The 19,326-nt window shown below is 42.9% G+C and overlaps 1 protein-coding gene across 5 annotated transcripts in view; it reads left to right on the top strand.

Annotated features, from left to right (window-relative positions):
- TANGO6 (transport and golgi organization 6 homolog) overlaps positions 1 to 19,326 on the top strand; it is a 263,274-nt gene that overhangs the window by 27,726 nt on the left and 216,222 nt on the right. For all 5 annotated transcript variants that reach the window (XM_055298416.2, XM_055298415.2, XM_055298418.2 and 2 more), the window contains exons 5-7: positions 5,326 to 5,462; positions 8,291 to 8,453; positions 10,882 to 10,964. In XM_055298416.2, coding sequence (XP_055154391.1) covers positions 5,326 to 5,462; positions 8,291 to 8,453; positions 10,882 to 10,964 — 383 coding nt within the window. The remainder of the gene's footprint in view (positions 1 to 5,325; positions 5,463 to 8,290; positions 8,454 to 10,881; positions 10,965 to 19,326) is intronic.

Raw genomic sequence — 19,326 nt, 5'->3', positions numbered from 1 at the left:
TTGGAGATATCTTTCTCTTGGTCTTCTGACCTGCTTTACTCTATCCTGGTTACCTTCTACTCAGCTGCCATCCAAGGATCCCCTTCACCTTTATCCTGGTGAATACTTTGCCTTTTTTGTGTGTTCAGTCCCTTATCTCCCTTATCCCATGCTTGTTAGTTTCCTATTGTTACTGCAACAACTTACCACAAACTTAGTGGCTTTTTTATGGAAATGGCATTTAAACTGAGCCCTGAAGGCTGAATTGGAATTAACTAGCTGAAGAGAGAGAGAAGATAGTTATAGGCAGAGAGAGTAGCATGTATGAGGAACTGAAGTAGAAATGAGCATAGTGCTTCTGAGGAAATCTCCACGTGGGTAGAGTAGTGAGGGCAGAGTGGAGGGAGAGTGGTGCGCAGTGAGCGGGGATGGTGGCTGGGGGCCACCTCAGGGAGGCCTGATAGGCTGAGTTCAGGATGTTGAACTTTATTCTGTGGGAAATGCGAAACGATTAACAGGTTTTAAGAAAGAGAGAACATGATCAAATCTACAGTTTAGAAATATCTATCTGGAGGTATTGTGAAGAATGGATTGGGTAAGAGCAGAAGCAGGGAGATCAGTTAAAAGGCAGACATCTGAGAAATCACAGAGGCTTGGATTAATGCAGTGGCCATGGAAATGGAGAGAAATGAATGGGTTTGAGAGATATTTAAGGAGGAGAGTTGCCAAAACTTAATGAAGCCCTGGATATGTGGGGAAGAAGGAAGAGAGCTAGAAAAATAAATCTCGACTTCATTTCTGGCATAATGTACCTTGGTCCTATCAGACAAAAGTGAGGTCAGTGTGGTTGGCAGACGTTGGTAGATTTGGTCTAGAGTGGCTATAATATTGCCTCCCCTCAGTTCTCCCCACAGTGGCTTCTAGGGCCAATGAAATAACAAATGATCAGTTACCCATAAGAAGTTGTGCCCTACAAACAGGTCTTTGCATCTTCCTTTTCCAAGAAGGGTTAGACCTCACTTAAGGGCGTGCAGATTTTAGAGCTGCTATAAGAAGATCAGAACCCTCTTTTCCCTATGAGTTCCCCCAACTTGTGCATGTATGTATTTGTTGTTATCTATTCATACCTTGTTTATTCCCCAAAATGGTTTGAGGCAGGTTTATACTGACCTGCATGTTTGCCATTTCTGGTGGTCTTTATTTCTTTATGTAGATCAAAATTTCAATGCAAATTTCCTTCTGCCTGAACTTTAGTTACCATTTCTTTTAGTGTAGGTCTACTGGCAATGAATGTTGTTTTTTTTTTTCTTTTTGAGACGGAATTTCGCTCTTGTTGCCCACGATCTCAGCTCACTGCAACCTCTGCCTCCTGGGTTCAAGCGATTATCCTGCTGCAGCCTCCCAAGTAGCTGGGATTACAGGTGCCAGCCACCACGCCCGGCTAATTTTTTTTTTTCTTTGTATTTTTAGCAGAGACAGGGTTTCACCGCGTTGGCCAGGCTGGTCTTGAACTCCTGACCTCAGGTGATCCACCTGCCTCGGCCTCCCAAAGTGCTGGGATTACAGAGGTGAGCCACTGCACCTGGCCTGGCAATTAGTTTTCTAGCTCTTATTTGTCTGAAAAAGTCTACTTCATCTTCCTTTTTGAAAGATATTTTTTATTGGGTATAGAATTCTAGGTTGACATTTATTTTTTCTTTTAGTACTTTAAAGATATTCCGTTGTCTTCTGGCTTGTGTCATTTCTGACGAGAAGTCTGCTATCATTCTTATCTTTGTTCCTCTATAAATGATATACCATTTTTCCCTTTGGCTGCTTTTAAGATTTTTCTCTTATGGCTGGTTTTTAGAAATTTGATCATGATGTACCTTGGTGTGGTGTTGGTTTCTTTATGTTTTTTTTCTGCTTTTTAGAGCAGAGAAAAAAAGAGATCCCCTCAGATCTCTCTTTCTTTTTTTTTTTTGAGACGGAGTCTCGCTCTTTCACCCAGGCTGGAGTGCAGTGGCGCGATCTCGGTTCACTGCAAGCTCCGCCTCCCAGGTTCACGCCATTCTCCTGCCTCAGCCTCTCCGAGTAGCTGGGACTACAAGGCGCCCGCCACCACGCCCGGCTAATTTTTTGTATTTTTAGTAGAGACGGGGTTTCACCGTGATCTCGATCTCCTGACCTCGTGATCCGCCCGCCTCGGCCTCCCAGAGTGCTGGGATTACAAGCGTGAGCCACCGCGCCCGGCCGAGATCTCTCTTTCTGAGATTTGAATTATACCAAATATTATGTTTAATGTTGTCCTGCCAATTGCTAATGCTCTTTTTGTGTGTGTGTCTTTTTTTCTCTATGTCTTTTTTATTTTTGTCTGTCTTTTAAAATTTTTTTTTCCCAGAGACAGGGTCTTGCTCTGTCTCCCAGGCTGAAGTACAGTGGCATGATCTTGGCTCACGGCAACTTCTGCCTCCCAGGTTCAAGCAATTCTGGTGCCTCAGCCTTCTGAGCAGCTGGGATTACAGGCATGTGCCACCACACCCAGCTAATTTTTGTATTTTTAGTAGGGACAGGGTTTCGACATATTGCCCAGGTGGATCTTGAACTCCTGGTCTCAAGTGATCCACCCACCTTGGCCTCCCAAAGTGCTGAGATTTCAGGCGTGAACCACTGTGCCTGGCCAAGGGCAAATTTTAATAGTTGTCTTAATGGGCCGGGCGCATTGGCTCATGCCTGAAATTCTAGCACTTTAGGAGGCCAACGTGGGCGGATCACGAGGTCAGGAGTTTGAGACCAGCCCGGCCAACATGGTGAAACCCCACCTCTACTAAAAATACAAAAAATTAGCTGGGTGTGGTGGTGCGTGCCTGTTGTCCCAGCTACTCAGGAGGCTGAGGCAGAAGAATCGCTTGAACCCGGGAGGTGGAGGTTTCAGTGAGCCGAGATCACACCACTGCACTCCAGCCTGGGCGACAGGGTGAGACTCTGTCTCAAAAAAAAAAAAAAAGTTGTCTCGTCTTCTAATTCTGTTATCTCTGTTTTTTGGGGTCTGTTCTATTGATTTTTTTTTTTTTTTTTTTGAGATGGAATCTCACTGTGTCACCCAGGCTGGAGTGCAATGGCACGATCTTTGCTCACTGCAAACTCTGCCTCCCAGGTTCAAGAGATTCTCCTGCCTCAGCCTCCCAAGTAGCTGGGACTACAGGTGTGCGTCCTCATGCCCAGCTAAGTTTTGTATTTTTAGTAGAGACAGGGTTTCACCATGTTGGCCAGGCTGGTCTTGAACTCCTGACCACAGGTGATCCGCCCGCCTTGGACTCCCCAAAGTGCTGGGATTACAGACATGAGCCACCGCCCACAGCCTGTTCTGTTGATTTTTTTGTTCTAATTATAAGCCATATTGTTTTCCTTCTTTGCATGCCTGGTAATTTTTTTTTTTTTTTTTTAGATGTTATTCACATACCATAGAAGTCACTTTTTTTCTTTTTTTTTTTTGAGGTGGAGTCTCACTCTGTCGCCCAAGCTGGAGTGCGGTGGCGTGATCTCAGCTCACTGCAACCTCCCAGGCTGGAGTGCAATGGTGCCATCTCAGCTCACTACAACTTCCGCCTCCCACATTCAAGAGATTCTCTTGCCTCAGCTTCCCGAGTAGCTGGGACTACAGGTGCGTGCCACCACACCCAGCTAATTTTTTTTTTTTTTAATTTTTAGTAGAGATGGGGTTTCACCATGTTGGCCAGGCTGGTCTCAAACTCCTGACCTCAGGTGATCCACCTGCCTTGGCTTCCCAAAGTGCTGGGATTACAGGTGTGAGCCACCACACCCAGCCGAGGTTTAGTCATGTTATAACATGAATGAATCAGTCCTCCATAAAAATTATTCCTTTTTATGACTGAATAATATTTCCTCATATGGATATGCCTGGTAATTTTTGACTGGATGCTGAACATTTTTATTCTACATTGCTGAGTGTCAGATTTTTATATTCCTTAGTTGGACTTTGTTCTGGAATGCAGTTAAGTTACTTCGAATTAGTTTAGTCCCTTTGATCCTGACTTTTCAGTTCTGTTAGCGTGGTTCTACAGCAACCTTTAAGGTAATTTAACCCCTTATTGTATTATACTAAGTGTATTGTACTAAGTGTAACAATACAGATTGTACTAAGATAATACACTTCTGAGAATTCTAGTTGTTGCCCTGTGTATTAGGAGATCCTCCCAGGCTGGCTAGTGGGAACACAACTTTTCCCAGCCTTTATGAACCGTGGGGATTGTTCCCCCCTACTCCTTTCTGGTGGTTATTGCCCCAGGCTTTGGTATTTTCCTCACACATATGTGTATCATACTGTACCAAAGACCTGAGAGAGGACCCTTCTGCAGATCTTTGGAACTCTTTCTACCTGTAACTTCCTCCTTTCTGGTATTTTGCCCTGAAAATTCCAGCTGCTTTGGCCTCCCTGAACTCTGAACTATGTTTCTTCCACTGAACAAGATACCAGGCTTCATTTGGGCTGCTTTTGTTATCGCCTGAAAACTCTCTCCAGGCAGTGAACGGGGGCAGTCGTCAAGCTGTTTGTTTGCTTCCCTTCTCTCAGGGATCCGTGTCCTGGGCTGCCTGTTGTCCATTGTCTGGAAAGCATTGTTTATATATTTTGTCCAATTTTATAATTGCTTAAGATGGTAAAGTAATTCTGGTCCCTGTCACTCTACGGCTGTGGCTTAAGACAGTTTAAATGAAATGATACATACAAGGAGACAGAATAATAATAGTAATAAACATGGTGAAGCTAGTATTCCAGTTATATGAATAATATCATTATAGTGACTAAGTGCTAGTTTTTCTCTGAATTTCCCAGAAACTAGCATCAAAAGGAAAGTATAGGCCGGGCGCGGTGGCTCATGCCTGTAATCACAGCACTTTGGAAGCCGAGGCAGGCAGATCACCCGAGGTCAGAAGTTCGAGACCAGCCTGGCCAACATGGCAAAACCCCGTCTCTACTAAAAACAGAAAGAAATTACCTGGGCATGGTGGTGTATGCCTGTAATCCCAGCTACTCGGGAGGTTGAGGCAAGAGAATCGCTTGAACCTGGGAGGAAGAGGTTGCAGTGAGCTGAGATCATGCCACTACATTCCAGCCTGGGCGACAGAACAAGACTCCATCTCAAAAAATAATAATAATAAATAAATAAGAAATAAAAAACATAAAAAGGAAAATATAGAAGGGTAGATTATCTTATAGAAAAAAATAAACTATTTTCAATAGAAAAGATAAATGCGTTTTACCCTAAATTTTAAGATAAATTTGTTACATGGGACCTTCTGTGGGGAATTGCTATGAGCTGCTGACATCTGTCTCCATTGTGCCAGCGGGAGCAGCTGGTGGAAGTGATGCTGAGGTGACGGCTGCTGACTGGAAGAAGTGTGACCTGATCGCAAAGATTTTGGCCTCTTGTCCCCAGCAGTCTCTTTCACCAGAGAATTACTACAGGGACATCTGCCCCCAGGTAAATCTTTTTGTTTCTGTTGATCATTTGAGGATTATCTGCTTATGTATAGAAAGAGGACTTTTAATGTTCCTCTAGTATTGAGATAAAAGCAATATAATATTTAAGTTTATTGTTTAGTGAGGAGCCTTCTTAATAGATGAATAAAAATGGGTGGAAGAGACTGACCTAATTGTTCAGTTTAAGAATGGCAAGGCCAGGCGCAGTGGCTCACGCCTGTAATCCCAGCACTTTGGGAGGCCGAGGCGGGCGGATCATGTGAGGTTGGGAGTTCGAGATTAGCCTGATCAACATGGAGAAACCCTGTCTCTGCTAAAAAAAATACAAAATTAGTCGGGTGTGGTGGCACATGCCTGTAATCCCAGCTACTTGAGAGGCTGAGGCAGGAGAATCACTTGAACCCGGGAGGCGGAGGTTACCGTGAGCCGAGATTAAGCCATTACACTCCAGCCTGGGCAACAAGAGTGAAACTCCATCTCAAAAAAAAAAGAAGAATGCCTCACTACTACTGAATGATTGGCTCAGCTTGCTCTCAGAGCTAGAATACAAAACTCAAGTTTCATCTTATTCATTATCTTTTCTCTCCATGTGTTGTTAATTAGTTATTAAAGGCAGATATTAAATAAACAAGGTAAATTAACATGGCAAACAATTTAAAAAGCATAAAAGAGTAAACCGAAAACTAAGTCTCCCTCCCATTCCTGTTCTCCAGTCCCTCAGAGATAGTCACTGCTATGAATTTCTTTCCAGAGATATTCTGTGTATTATGCATATACCATCATATGTGTATATGTTAATGTATGTGTATATTAACATGTATGTGCATACACACATACATCAACATATACACATGACAGTAAAATTAATGCTAATTTTTTTTTTTTTTTGAGACAGAATTTCGCTCTTGTTGCCCAGGCTGGAGTGCATTGGTGCGATCTTGGCTCACCATGACCTCTACCTCCCGGGTTCAAGCGATTCTCCTGCCTCAGCCTCCCGAGTAGCTGGGATTACAGGCATGTGCCACCACGCCAGGCTAATTTTGTATTTTTGGTAGAGACGGGGTTTCTCCACATTGGTCAGACTGGTCTCGAACTCCCGACCTCAGGTGATCCGCCTGCCTCGGCCTCCCAAAGTGCTGGGATTATAGGCATGAGCCACCATGCCAGGCCAGTGCTAATTTTTATCTAAATGATAGCATGCAGCATGCCCTCTTTCATTTTGCTTTTTTTCATTGATAGTGTACTTTGGCCAGGCACAGTGGCTCACTCCTGTAATCCCAGCAGTTTGGGAGGCTGAGGTGGGCAGATTACTTGAGGTCAGGAGTTCGAGACCAGCCTGGCCAACATGGAGAAACCCCATCTCTACTAAAAATACAAAAATTGGCCAGGCGTGGTGGTGCACGCCTGTAGTCCTGGCTACTCGGGAAGCTGAGGATAGAGAATCTCTTGAACCCGGGAGGCAGATGTTGCAGTGAGCTGAGTTTGCACCAATGCACTCCAGCCCAGGTGACAGAGCAAGACTCCATCTGAAAAAAAAAAAAAAAATAGTGTACCTTGGAGATAATTTCATTCATTTTCATGGGTACATGGTATTTCATCATATTAATGTACTATAATTTATTTAACCAGCCTGCTGTTGAGGGACATTTGAGTTATTTCCATTCTTTTTCTATTACAAATTACACTACAGTTAATATCCGTAAGTCTTTGTACATAACTACCAGTATTACCATAGGAAAAATTCCTAGAATTGAAATTATTGGTTCAAAGGTTTTATGCATTTAAATTTTTGATTGATATGCTTTATGTACCTATTTTCCCACATTTTTACCCACACAATGTGTTACAAAGTTTTTTGATCTTTGCTAATCTGATACATGAAAAATGTGGGGCTGGGCATGGTGGCTCACGCCTGTTATCCCAGCACTTTGGGAGGCCAAGGCGGGCGGATCACGAGGTCAAGAGTTTGAGACCAGCCTGACCAACATAGTGAAACTCCGTCTCTACTAAAAATACAAAAATTAGCTGGGTGTAGTGGCGCGTGCCTGTAATCACAGCTACTTGGGAGGCTGGGGCAGGAGAATCGCTTGAACCCGGGAGGTGGAGGTTGCAGTGAGCCAAGATTGCACCACTGCATTCCAGCCTGGGCGACAGGGCAAGACTCCGTCTCAAAAAAAAAAAAAAGAAAAAAGAAAAATGTGGAAGGAGTTTTCTTAATTAATACTCCCTATGCGTATGCCTAAAACGAGCCCTTATTTTATAAATTTGATAAAATTATTTAATAAAAACACTGCAAGTATGAGAGGTGGGCAAAAAAAAATTTTTTTTTTTTTTGAGACGGAGTCTCGCTCTGTCGCCCAGGCTGGAGTGCAGTGGCACAATCTCCGCTCACTGCAAGCTCTGCCTCCCAGGTTCACGCCATTCTCCTGCCTCAGCCTCCTGAGTAGCTGGGACTACAGGCGCCCGCCACCATGCCCGGCTAAGATTTTTGTATTTTTAGTAGAGACAGGGTTTCACTGTGTTAGCCAGGATGGTCTCGATCTCCTGACCTCGTGATCCGCCCACCTCGGCCTCCCGAAGTGTTGGGATTACAGGCGTGAGCCATCGCTCCCGGCCAACAGATTTTTTTAATTAAAAATAAAAACACTGCCTGTTCAGCTCTCTTACCCTTTGATACTGGATATGTTAAATTAAGAAAAGAATTCTGTCGAATCAGTGTTATTGCAGTGAGTTTATTTTTTGGCTTAAAGAAATTCATGCTTTTTCTTTTTAGTTAATGTCATATTCCTTGCAAAAAACTGGTATTTACTTCTTGTAGTTTTTTTGTAGGTTCTGAATTTATTTCACTTTCAAGATAAATTGACAGCACGACAATTTCAGAGAGTTGCCACCACTACCTTTATAACTTTGTCAAGAGAACGCCCACAATTGGCAGCAAAGTATTTGCTCCAGCCAGTGTTAGCTCCTCTTCATCGATGTTTGAATACAGCAGGTAAAGGAGGAAGTGTGGTGGTTGGGTGTGCCTCTAAAGGACCTTCTTCAGTATTTCACGTTTAAATGATTTAAATCTGTGTTATATCAGTGTCTTTAGTTTTCCTTCCCCTCCTCCCAACTTTTTATTTTGACAAATTCACTTACAAGTTTCTAGAAGAGTATATTGAACTACCCATATATAGATCACCTAGACTGAATAACTTTACATTTTGGCCACATTTGTTTTATCTTTCTCTCTTTCTATACATATAAACATATCTTTTCTGAAGCATTTGAGACTTAGTTGCAGACATCACAACACTTCACCCCTAAATACTTCAGTATGCATCTCCAAAGAAAAATGTCAGTCTCCTACATAACCACAAGGCAATTACCACACTCAGGAAATTTAACATTTATACCATATGCTTTGATATGATATACAAATTCCATTCAAACTTCTCTAATTGTTTCAATAATTTCTTTTAGAGCTATTTTTTTTTTTTAATCCAGAATTCAATCAAGAATCATGGCTGGGCGCGGTGGCTCAAGCTTGTAATCTCAGCACTTTGGGAGACTTAGGCGGGCAGATTGCTTGAGCCCAGGAGTTTGAGACCACTGGGGCAACATGGCAAAACCCCGTCTTAACCAAAAAACAATATAAAAATTAGCCAGGCATGGTGGCAAGCGCCTGTAGCCCCAGCTACTTGGGAGGCTGATGTGGGAGGATCGCTTGAGCCTGGGAGGTTGAGGCTGCAGTGAGCCATAATCACACCTCTGCACTTTAGCCTGGGCAACAGAGTGCAACCCTTGCTCAAAATAATAATAATAATATATGATGAAACTATGTCTAAATAAATAGAAAGACTTATAAAACTTTAAAAACTTTTTTTTTAATTTTTATTTTTTATAGAGATGGGATCTTCCTGTATTGTCCAGGCTGGTCTGGAACTCCTAGGCTCAAGCGATCTTCCTGCTTCAGCCTTCCAAAGTGCTGGGATTGCTGAGGCGGGAGGATCGCTTGAGCCCAGGAGTTTGCAACCAGGCTAGGTAACATAATGAGACCTTGTCTTTAGAAAAAATTTTATTTATTTATTTATTTATTTATTTATTTATTTATTTTTTTTTTTTTTGAGACGGAGTCTCGCTCTGTCGCCCAGGCTGGAGTGCAGTGGCGTGATCTCGGCTCACTGCAAGCTCCGCCTCCCGGGTTCACGCCATTCTCCTGCCTCAGCCTCTCCGAGTAGCTGGGACTACAGGCGCCCGCCACCACGCCCGGCTAATTTTTTGTATTTTTAGTAGAGACGGGGTTTCACCATGGTCTCGATCTCCTGACCTCATGATCCGCCCGCCTCGGCCTCCCAAAGTGCTGGGATTACAAGCGTGAGCCACCGCGCCTGGCCAATCAAGGGAAATTTTTAAACACATATTATAGAGAATATATAGTGAACTCCTATGTACCTGTCACCTAGATACAACTATTAACTCTGCCATTTTCTTTCTTTTTTTTTTTTTTTGAGACAGTCTCGCTCTGTCACCCAGGCTGGAGCGCAGTGGCATGATCTCGGCTCACTGCAAGCTCCGCCTCCCAGGTTCATACCATTCTCCTGCCTCAGCCTCCCGAGTAACTGGAATTACATGCCCCCGCCACCACACCCAGCTAATTTTTTGTATTTTTAGTAGAGACAGGGTTTCACTGTGTTAGCCAGGATGGTCTCGATCTCCTGACCTTGTGATCCGCCTGCCTCAGCCTCCTAAAGTGCTGGGATTACAGGCATGAGCCACTGCACCTGGCCAACTCTGCCATTTTCATTTCATCCAATCCCCAATTTTTATTCAATTAAGTTTAAAATGAAATTTTTTTTTTTTTTTTTTTTTTTTTTTGCGACAGAGTCTCACTCTGTTGCCCAGGCTTGAGTGCAGTGGCACAATCTCGGCTCACTGCAACCTCTGCCTCCCAGGTTCAAGCGATTCTCCTGCCTCAGCCTCCTGAGTAGCTGGGACTACAGGCCTGCCCCACCACACCCGGCTAACTTGTTATATTTTTAGTAGAGACGGGGTTTCACCATATTGGCCAGGTTGGTTTCAAACTCCTGACTTTGTGATCCGCCCGCCTCGGCCTCCCAAAATACTGGGATTACAGGCGTGAGCCACCGCGCCCGGCCTAAAATGAAAATTCTAAGTGATAATGTGCTATAGGTTAATTGGCAATGTGGTGTTTTTTCTTAGTAATACATAAAATAACAATGCATGTTTATAATCAATGGCATCATATATTCCATGAAATGTGTGTGAATGGTATATTGTTCAATGGTAACCATGTCAGTTTTCTGATCTTAGGTGTTACTTACTGAGCCATCTTTCTAGTAAAACTTTCTTCCTTAGCTTTAGTATGTCCTATTCAGTGAGGCACTAAATATGGGTAATTTTGTGTGTTTTTCTTCTAGAGCTTCCAGAGAGTGACATGGTACCAGGAGCTATTTTGGTGACAGAAGAAGAACTTAGTAGATGCATTGAGGATGTGTTTAAGGTTGGTAATCTCAGTCACTAATGTTTTTATTTACTTCTTATTTAAAATTTAAAATTTTTTTTAAACTTTTTCTTTTTTTGTAGAGATGGGGATCTCACCACGTTGCCCAGTCTGGTCTTGAACTCCTGGCCTCAAGCGATCTTCCTTCCTTAGCCTCCCAAAGTGCTGGGATTACAGGTGTGAGCCACTGCTCCCAGCCTTTTAAAATAATTTTACCTTTTAATTAGCACTTGAAGCATTGGAATGACTAATCTAAAACTCCAAGCTGTCAGAATCTTTTCACTTTGAAAACCAGAAACTATAAGCTGACCTGTTTTGTCTTTTGTTGTTGTCGTTTTTCCTTTTTGTGGAGAATGAGATCTTGCTATATTGCCCAGGCAGGTCTCGAACTCCTGGGCTCAAGCTATCCTCTTGCCTCTGCCTCCATAAGAGCTGGGATTACAGGCATGAGCCACTGCACCTGGCAAGCTGACCTTTTTTTTTTTTTTTTTTTTGAGACGGAGTCTTGCTCTGTCGCCCAGGCTGGAGTGCAGTGGCGCGATCTCGGCTCACTGCAAGCTCCGCCTCCCGGGTTCACGCCATTCTCCTGCCTCAGCCTCTCCGAGTAGCTGGGACTACAGGCGCCCGCCACCACGCCCGGCTAATTTTTTGTATTTTTAGTAGAGATGGGGTTTCACCTTGGTCTTGATCTCCTGACCTCGTGATCCGCCCGCCTCGGCCTCCCAAAGTGCTGGGATTACAAGCATGAGCCACCGCGCCCGGCCAAGCTGACCTTTTTAAGTGAAAAAACTGATATATTTTTGAAACCCTGTTAATTACATCATTTATTCTAAATGTTGAAATAGTTTAGATTCTCGAACTGGCAAATGCCACTGATGAAAGCATGTCTATTGAAGAAATTGACACGGAGCCGGGCATGGTGGCTCACGCCTGTCATCCCAGCACTTTGGGAGGCCGAGGAGAGCGGATCACCTGAGGCCCGGAGTTCAAGACCAGCCTGGCCAATATGGCGAAATCCTATCTCTACTAAAAATACAAAAATTAGCCAGGCATGGTGGCATGCACCTGTGATCCCGGCTACTAGGAGGCCGAGACAGGAGAATTGCTTGAACCCAGGAGGTGGAGGTTGCAGTGTGCCAATATGATGCCATTGCACTTCAGCCTGGGGATAGAGCGAGACTCTGTCTCCAGACAAACAAAAAAAGAAATTGACAGGGGCATTTTCAATACTATAGCCTTCTTAAAAGTGTATGATAATTGAATCTACTTTATAACTTTTGATAGTAATTACTGTCATAACAAATTAAGTCTGAATAAATGATTCCTGCAAATGACTACATAAATATATAACAAGAATGAAAACTTGCTTTTCTATTCATAGGGAGAAAAAAAAGAATGAAAACTAAGAATCTAAATGTTATGTTCTTTATTATCACAGTCTTATAAATATATGTGGTATATGCTTTTGGAAAACAAATGAAATTCATTGTGTTATGGCTAGGTGGAATTAGGGTAAATATTCTTTAAAGTTTATTTTAGGCCCAGTGTGGTGGCTTATGCCTATAATTCCAGCACTTTGGGAGGCCAAGGCAGGGGGATTACTTGAGGCCAGGAGTTCAAGACCAGTCTGGTGAATATAGTGAGACTCGAGCTCTATAAAAAATAAAAATAATAAATAAGGTTTATTTTAATAAATTTATAATAATTTACTGCTGAACACTTTTACATTAGAAAACAGCTTTCAAAACTGTATTTCATATAAAAAGGTACAGCTGCTTTGGAAAATCGTTTGACATTTCCTCAAAAAGTTAAACCTGGAGTTGTCATATGACCCAGCAATTCCACTACTAGGTATATACCCAAGAGAAATGAAAACATGTTCATATAGGCCAGGCACGGTAGCTCACACCTGTAATCCCAGCACTTTGGGAGGCCCAGGCGGGCAGATCACGAGGTCAAGAGATCGAGACCATCCTGGCTAACACGGTGAAACCCCGTCTCTACTAAAAATACAAAAAAATTAGCCAGGCGTGGTGGCGGGCAGCTGTAGTCCCAGCTACTCGGGAGGCTGAAACAGGAAAATGGCGTGAACCTGGAAGGCAGAGCTTGCAGTGAGCCAAGATCATGCCACTGCACTCCAGCCCAGGCGACAAGCGAGACTCCGTCTCAAAAAAAAAAAAAAAAAATGTTCATACAAAAACCTGTATGTGAATTTAGTAGGTAGGACAGGGAGCAATTACAAATGGCACAAGGGATCTTTTGATGAAGGAAAGGCTCTAAAATTGTATTGTGGTGATGGTTTTGCAAATCTGTAAATTTACTAAAATTCACTGAACTGAATATTTAAAATAAATTATTTTATGGTTTTTAAAGCATACTTCAATAAACCAGTTTTATTAAAAAAAAAATACTTGGCATGGTGGCTCACACCTGTAATCCCAACACTTTGGGAGGCCAAGGTGGGCGGGTCATGAGGTCAGTAGATCAAGACCATCCTGGCTAACGTGGTGAAACCCGTCTCTACTAAAAATACAAAAAATTAGCCAGACGTTGTGGTACGCGCCTGTAGTCCCAGCTACTGAGGAGGCTGAGGCAGGAGAATCACTTGAACCTGGGAGACGGAGGTTGCAGTGAGCCGAGATTGTGCCACTGTACTCCAGCTGGGAAAACAGAGCGAGACTCTGTCTGAAAATAAATAAATAAATAAAAATACAAAGATTAGCTGCATGTGGTGGCATGTGCCTGTAATCCCAGTTACTCTGCAGGCTGAGGCAGAAGTATCACTTGAACCTGGGAGATGGAGGCTGCAGTTAGCTGAGATCACACCATTGCATTCCAGCCTGGGCAACAGAGCAAGACTCTGCCTCAAAAAAAGAAAAGATTAAAAATAAAGTGTACAGGCACACCTGTAATCCCAGCACTTTGGGAGGCCAAGGTGAGTGGATTACCTGAGGTAAGGAGTTCAAGACCAGCCTGGCCAACATGGCAAAACCCTGTCTCTATTAAGAATACAAAAATTAGCCGGGCATGGTGGCGGGCACCTATAATCCCAGCTACCCGGGAGGCTGAGGCAGGAAAAATCACTTGAACCCGGGAGGCAGAGGTTATGGTCAGCCGAGATCGCACCACTGCACTCCAGCTGAGCGACAGAGCAAGACTCTCTCTCAAAATAAGTAAATAAATAAATAAATAAAGTGTGCAGATCAATGGCTTTTATGTATATTCATAGATATGTACAACTGTCATCACGATCAACTTTAGAACTTTTTATTCCAAAAAAGAAAACCCCGGCCAGGCACAATGGCTCATGCCTGTAATCCCAGCACTTTAGGATGCCGAGGCAGGAGGATCACCTGAGGTCAGGAGTTTGAGACCAGCCTGGCCAACATGACAAAATCCCGTCTCTATTAAAAATATAAAAATTAGCTGGACATGGTGGTGCACGCCTGTAATCCCAGCTACTTGGGAGGCTGAGGCAGGAGAATCGCTTGAACCTGGGAGGCGGAGGTTGCGGTGAGCCAAGATCGCGCCATTACACTGCAGCCTGGGTGACAGAGCAAGACTGTGTCTCACAAAAAAAAAACAGAAAGAAAAAGAAAAGAACGCCCCCCACACCACTTAGCCATCACTCTCAAATCTCTCCACCACCAATCCCCCATCCCCTATAAATAGGCAACCACTAATCTGTATTCTCTCTCTCAAGATTTGCCTATTGTGTACATTTCATATAAATGGAATTGTACAATATGTTTTTTTTTGTGATTGGCTTCTTTCACTTTGCATGATATTATAACATGGAGCTATACTTCATTTCTTTTCATTGCCAAATGGTATTCTCTTGTATTAACGTGCCTCATTTTGTTTATCTATTCATCAGTAAATGGACATTTAGGTTGTTTCCGTAATAGCCATAATAACATTTTGGCTATTATTAATAATGCTGCTATGGACATTCATGTAAACATTATTGTATATATTTATGTTTTCATTTCTCTTTGGTATATACCTAGGAATAGAATTCCTGGATCATGTAGTAACTCTGTTTAACTGTTTGAGGCACTTCTAGACTGTTGTCCAAAGTGACTGCACCATTTTACATTCCCATCGGCAGTATATGAGGGTATAAAGTGAATCGATTCTTTCAGATAAGAAGGCAGATGCTTTTGTTTTGCTTTAAGCTTTCTGCATGATACTAGTAGATTCATAGATAGAAACATACCTAATGCTAAATGACGAGTTAATGGGTGCAGCACACCAACATGGCACATGGATACATATGTAACAAATCTGCACATTGTGCACATGTACCCTAAAACTTAAAGTATAATAATAATAAAAAGAAAAGAAAATGCAAACTCATTCTCCATAACACTCACTTTATTGCTTTTTTTTTTTTTTTGAGACCGAGTCTGACTCTGTTACCCAGGGTGGAGTGCAGTGAGATGACTTGGCTCACTGCAACTTACACCTCCCAGGTTCAAGTGATTCTCCTGCTTCAGCCTCCCCAGTAGCTGGAATTACAGGCACCCACCACCATGCCGAGCTAATTTTTGTATTTTTTGTAGAGACAGGGTTTCACCATGTTTGCCAAGCTGGTCTCAAACTCCTGACCTCAAGCAATCCTCCTGCCTTGTCCTTCCAAAGTGCTGGGATTACAGTCATAAGCCACCGTGCCCGGCCTCACTCACTTTATTTGTAAAGTGAAATATTTACTACCCTTTTATTTAATTTCACTATTTTTGAAAATGGAGTCTACCCTTTGAGGGTTGACCTGGCACACAAATATGAAATCAGATTGCCCAGAGATTGAAAGATGACATGGTGACTATGTGACTATAGTGCTGTTTTTATTTTTTAATGCCTCATGGATAGACTCCTGAAAAGAGGGGTCTTCTATCCTGTTCTGAATATTAGTAGGCAAAGACTTTTCAGATTATGGAGAGATAAGAAATTATTAGAGCAGTCTAGAAAGCAGATGTTCTAAATTAGAGAACAGTGGCCTACTAACTTTCAGAAAGACTATGTCCCATCTAAGAAATAGCATGATGAAAAACTGCCAAGTGGTTGGGTTTGGAATGTTGGAAAGAGTTGAAAGTACTGTCGGGATAGGGGTAAGACTAATTGTGACTAAATTTTGTTGCAAACCCCTTATGGTATGCCTTAGAAGCCAGTAAATTTAGAGGGTGAATAAAAAAGCAAACAGATAATTTCTTTCTAGCAAGGGAGTTATCCTCTAAAAAACAGAGAGAGATCTGGAAATCATGAATCCTGCCATTTCTCCTATTCTTGGTCCCCAAAAAGGAGGGAGGAAACCTTCATAGTTTGGTCAACAGTTTGGCGAATTTAAAGCCCCCTGGAGAGGCAAGCAGACCATTAGTTTTCTGTAGACACTTGGTTATGCACCAAGGATTGGCACTGTGGTGAAACTAAGAGGGGTGGAAGGGTAATTATTCTCTCTGCAAGGTTTTGGCAGCCAGCTGCAGTGGGAAAACAGGAAATGTGTATGTTGGAGGAAAATGGTAAACACTGGGTAAAATTTAACAACAAAGGATGTGTTGTGTCTATTAACTTTCTGCTAATACTAAATTATAGAGTACAGCTCAAAGGCAGGAAATAAGGAAAATATCGGGGATGGGTAAATTGATCCAGCTGCTCACTAGGTAACATGGAGGATAACAAAAGAGTGTTTAATTTTAGAGAAGCATTTGGGAACATTTCCAGTTCTTTTTTTTTCTCTCTCTCTTTTTTTATTCTTGTTAACAGATTTATTAAGACAAAAATTCACATAACATACAGTCCACTCATTTCAAGTGTACAGCTCGGTGTTTTGTAGTATGTTCATAGGGTTTTACAACCATCGTCAGTCTAATTTTAGAACATTTTTGTTCCCCTTAAAAGAAACCCATATCCATTAGCTGTCATTCTCCATTCTCCCCACTCTGCTCATAGCCTTAGGCAACCACTCATCTATTTTCTGTCTCTATAGATTTGCCTATTCTGGACATTTCATATCAATGGAATCATACAATTTATGGTCTTTTGTGATTGGCTTCTTTCAAGTCTAGTCAAGTGAAGCAGTCAGAGCGGAAAGGGGTCAAAGAAATCTGTAACTGGTTGTGATTAATTAGTTGTAAACACCACTGCACTGGAGCATGATGTTTTTAAGGTTCATTTGTATTGCAGCATGAAGCAATACTTCAGTCCTTCTTATTGCCAAAAAGTATGTCATTATATGGATATACCTCATTTTACTTATCTGTTCATCTGTTGATGGATATTTGGGTCGTTTTCACAATTTAGCTCTTATGAATAATGTTGCTATAAACATTGGTGTACTTTATTAGTTTTTGTGTGAGCCTGTTACCGTTTCTTTTGCCTATATACCTTGGAGTGGAATGCTGGATCATATTGTAACTGTATGTTTAACCTTTTGAGGACCTGCCAAACATTTCTGAAGCAGCTACACCATTTTACATTCCCGCCAGCAATATATGAGGGCTCCAGTGTCTCTACATCTGGCCAAAATTTTTTACCTGTCTTGCCTTTTTTATTATAGTCCTCCTAGTGGGAGTAAAGTAGTATCTTATTGTCATTTTGATTTACGTTTCCTAATGGCTAATGATATTGAACAGCTTTTCATGTGTTTATTGGCCATTTTCATGTCTTCTTTGGAGAAATGTCTATTAAGGCCCTTTGTCCATTTTTTTTTTTTTTTTTTTCTGAGACAGTCTTGCTCTGTCTCCCAGGCTGGAGTGCAGTGGCACAATCTCAGCTCGCTGCAACAACCTCTGCCTCCCAGGTTCAAGCAATCCTACTACCTCAGCCTCCCATGTAGCTCGGATTACAGGTGTGCACCACCACACCTGGCTAATTTTTTGTCCATTTTTAAATTGGGTTATTGTCTTTTCATTATTGATGAGTTGAGGGATGGGCTCCTGGCTTAACAAACAGCTCACTCCAGAGAAATCCTCCTCACCAATCTCATCTCAGTCTCTCCATACTTTTTTTTTTTGAGACAGAGTTTTGCTCTTATTGCCCAGGCTGGAGTACAATGGCATGATCTCAGCTCACTGCAACCCCCGCCTCTTGGGTTCAAGCAATTCTCCTGCCTCAGCCTCCCCAGTAGCTGGGATTATAGGCGCCTGGCACCACGCCTGGTTAATTTTTTGTATATTTTAGTAGAGACGGGGTTTCACCATGTTGGCCAGGCTGGTCTCGAACTCCTGACCTCAGGTGATCCACCTGCCTCAGCCTCCCAAACTGCTGGGATTACAGGCATGAGCCATTGCACCTGGCCCATAGTTTCTTTTTTTGAGACCGAGTCTCGCTCTGTCGCCCAGGCTGGAGTGCGGTGGTGCGATCTCGGCTTACTGCAACCTCTGCCTCCCAGGTTCAAGCGATTCTCTTGCCTCAGCCTCCCAAGAAGCTGGGATTACAGGCGCCAGCCACCACACCTAGCTAATTTTTGTATTTTTAGTAGAGATGGGGTTTTGCTATGTTGTCCAGGCTGGTCTCAAACTTCTGACCTCAGGTGATCCACCTGCCTCGGCCTCCCAAAGTGCTGGGATTACAGGCATGAGCCACCATGCTCGGCCCTTCCATACTTTTGATCCTTCTCTCCCCTCTTTCTGGAAGAGCAGTTTTTATAATCCCCAACCTGTTCTCATCTTAGTCTGGTGTCTTCCTTTGGAGTGTAGGTCTATTGTATCTTGGTGCCTCACTTGGCATTTTCACCTTGACATCCCCTGTCATGTGCACCATTGCCACCACCCACCCAGTGGCCACCCCAGAGGCTGTGCACTAGCTGCAGAGCAGCCCGTGTCACCTTTATACATTATCCTGATCAGACTGCAGGTTATCTGATTTTTTAGACCATAGGAGAATTCAAAGTTAAAAAATAGAAGTTAGACTAAATAAGGCACAATGACAAGAGAATGCCAGCAGAGAGGAACAAGAAAGAACACCAAAAAACTACTCAAAAAGGGCATAAGAATTTGAAAAGCAAAGTTTGTTGGGGCTGGTATGTCCAATATACTTTGTTTAAAAAGGCAAGGATTGCATATTAGAAATATTTCCTTCTAGGGCCAGGCACAGTGGCTCATGCCTATCATCCCAGCACTTTGGGAGGCCAAGGCGGGCAAATCACTTGAGGTCAGGAGTTCAAGACCAGCCTGGCCAGCATGGTGAAACCCTGTCTCTACTAAAAATACAAAAAAATTAGCCGGGCGTGGTGGCTCTTGCCTGTAATCCTACCTACTTGGGAGGCTGAGGCAGGAGAATCGCTTGAACCGGGGAGGCAGAGGTTGCAGTGAGCCGCGATCGTGCCACTGCACTCCAGCCTGGGCAACAGAGCGAGACTCTG

Source organism: Symphalangus syndactylus, chromosome 11, assembly GCF_028878055.3.
Source record: "Symphalangus syndactylus isolate Jambi chromosome 11, NHGRI_mSymSyn1-v2.1_pri, whole genome shotgun sequence".
NCBI classification, from domain to species: domain Eukaryota; kingdom Metazoa; phylum Chordata; class Mammalia; order Primates; family Hylobatidae; genus Symphalangus; species Symphalangus syndactylus.
This window is presented reverse-complemented; position numbering and strand designations above follow the sequence as displayed.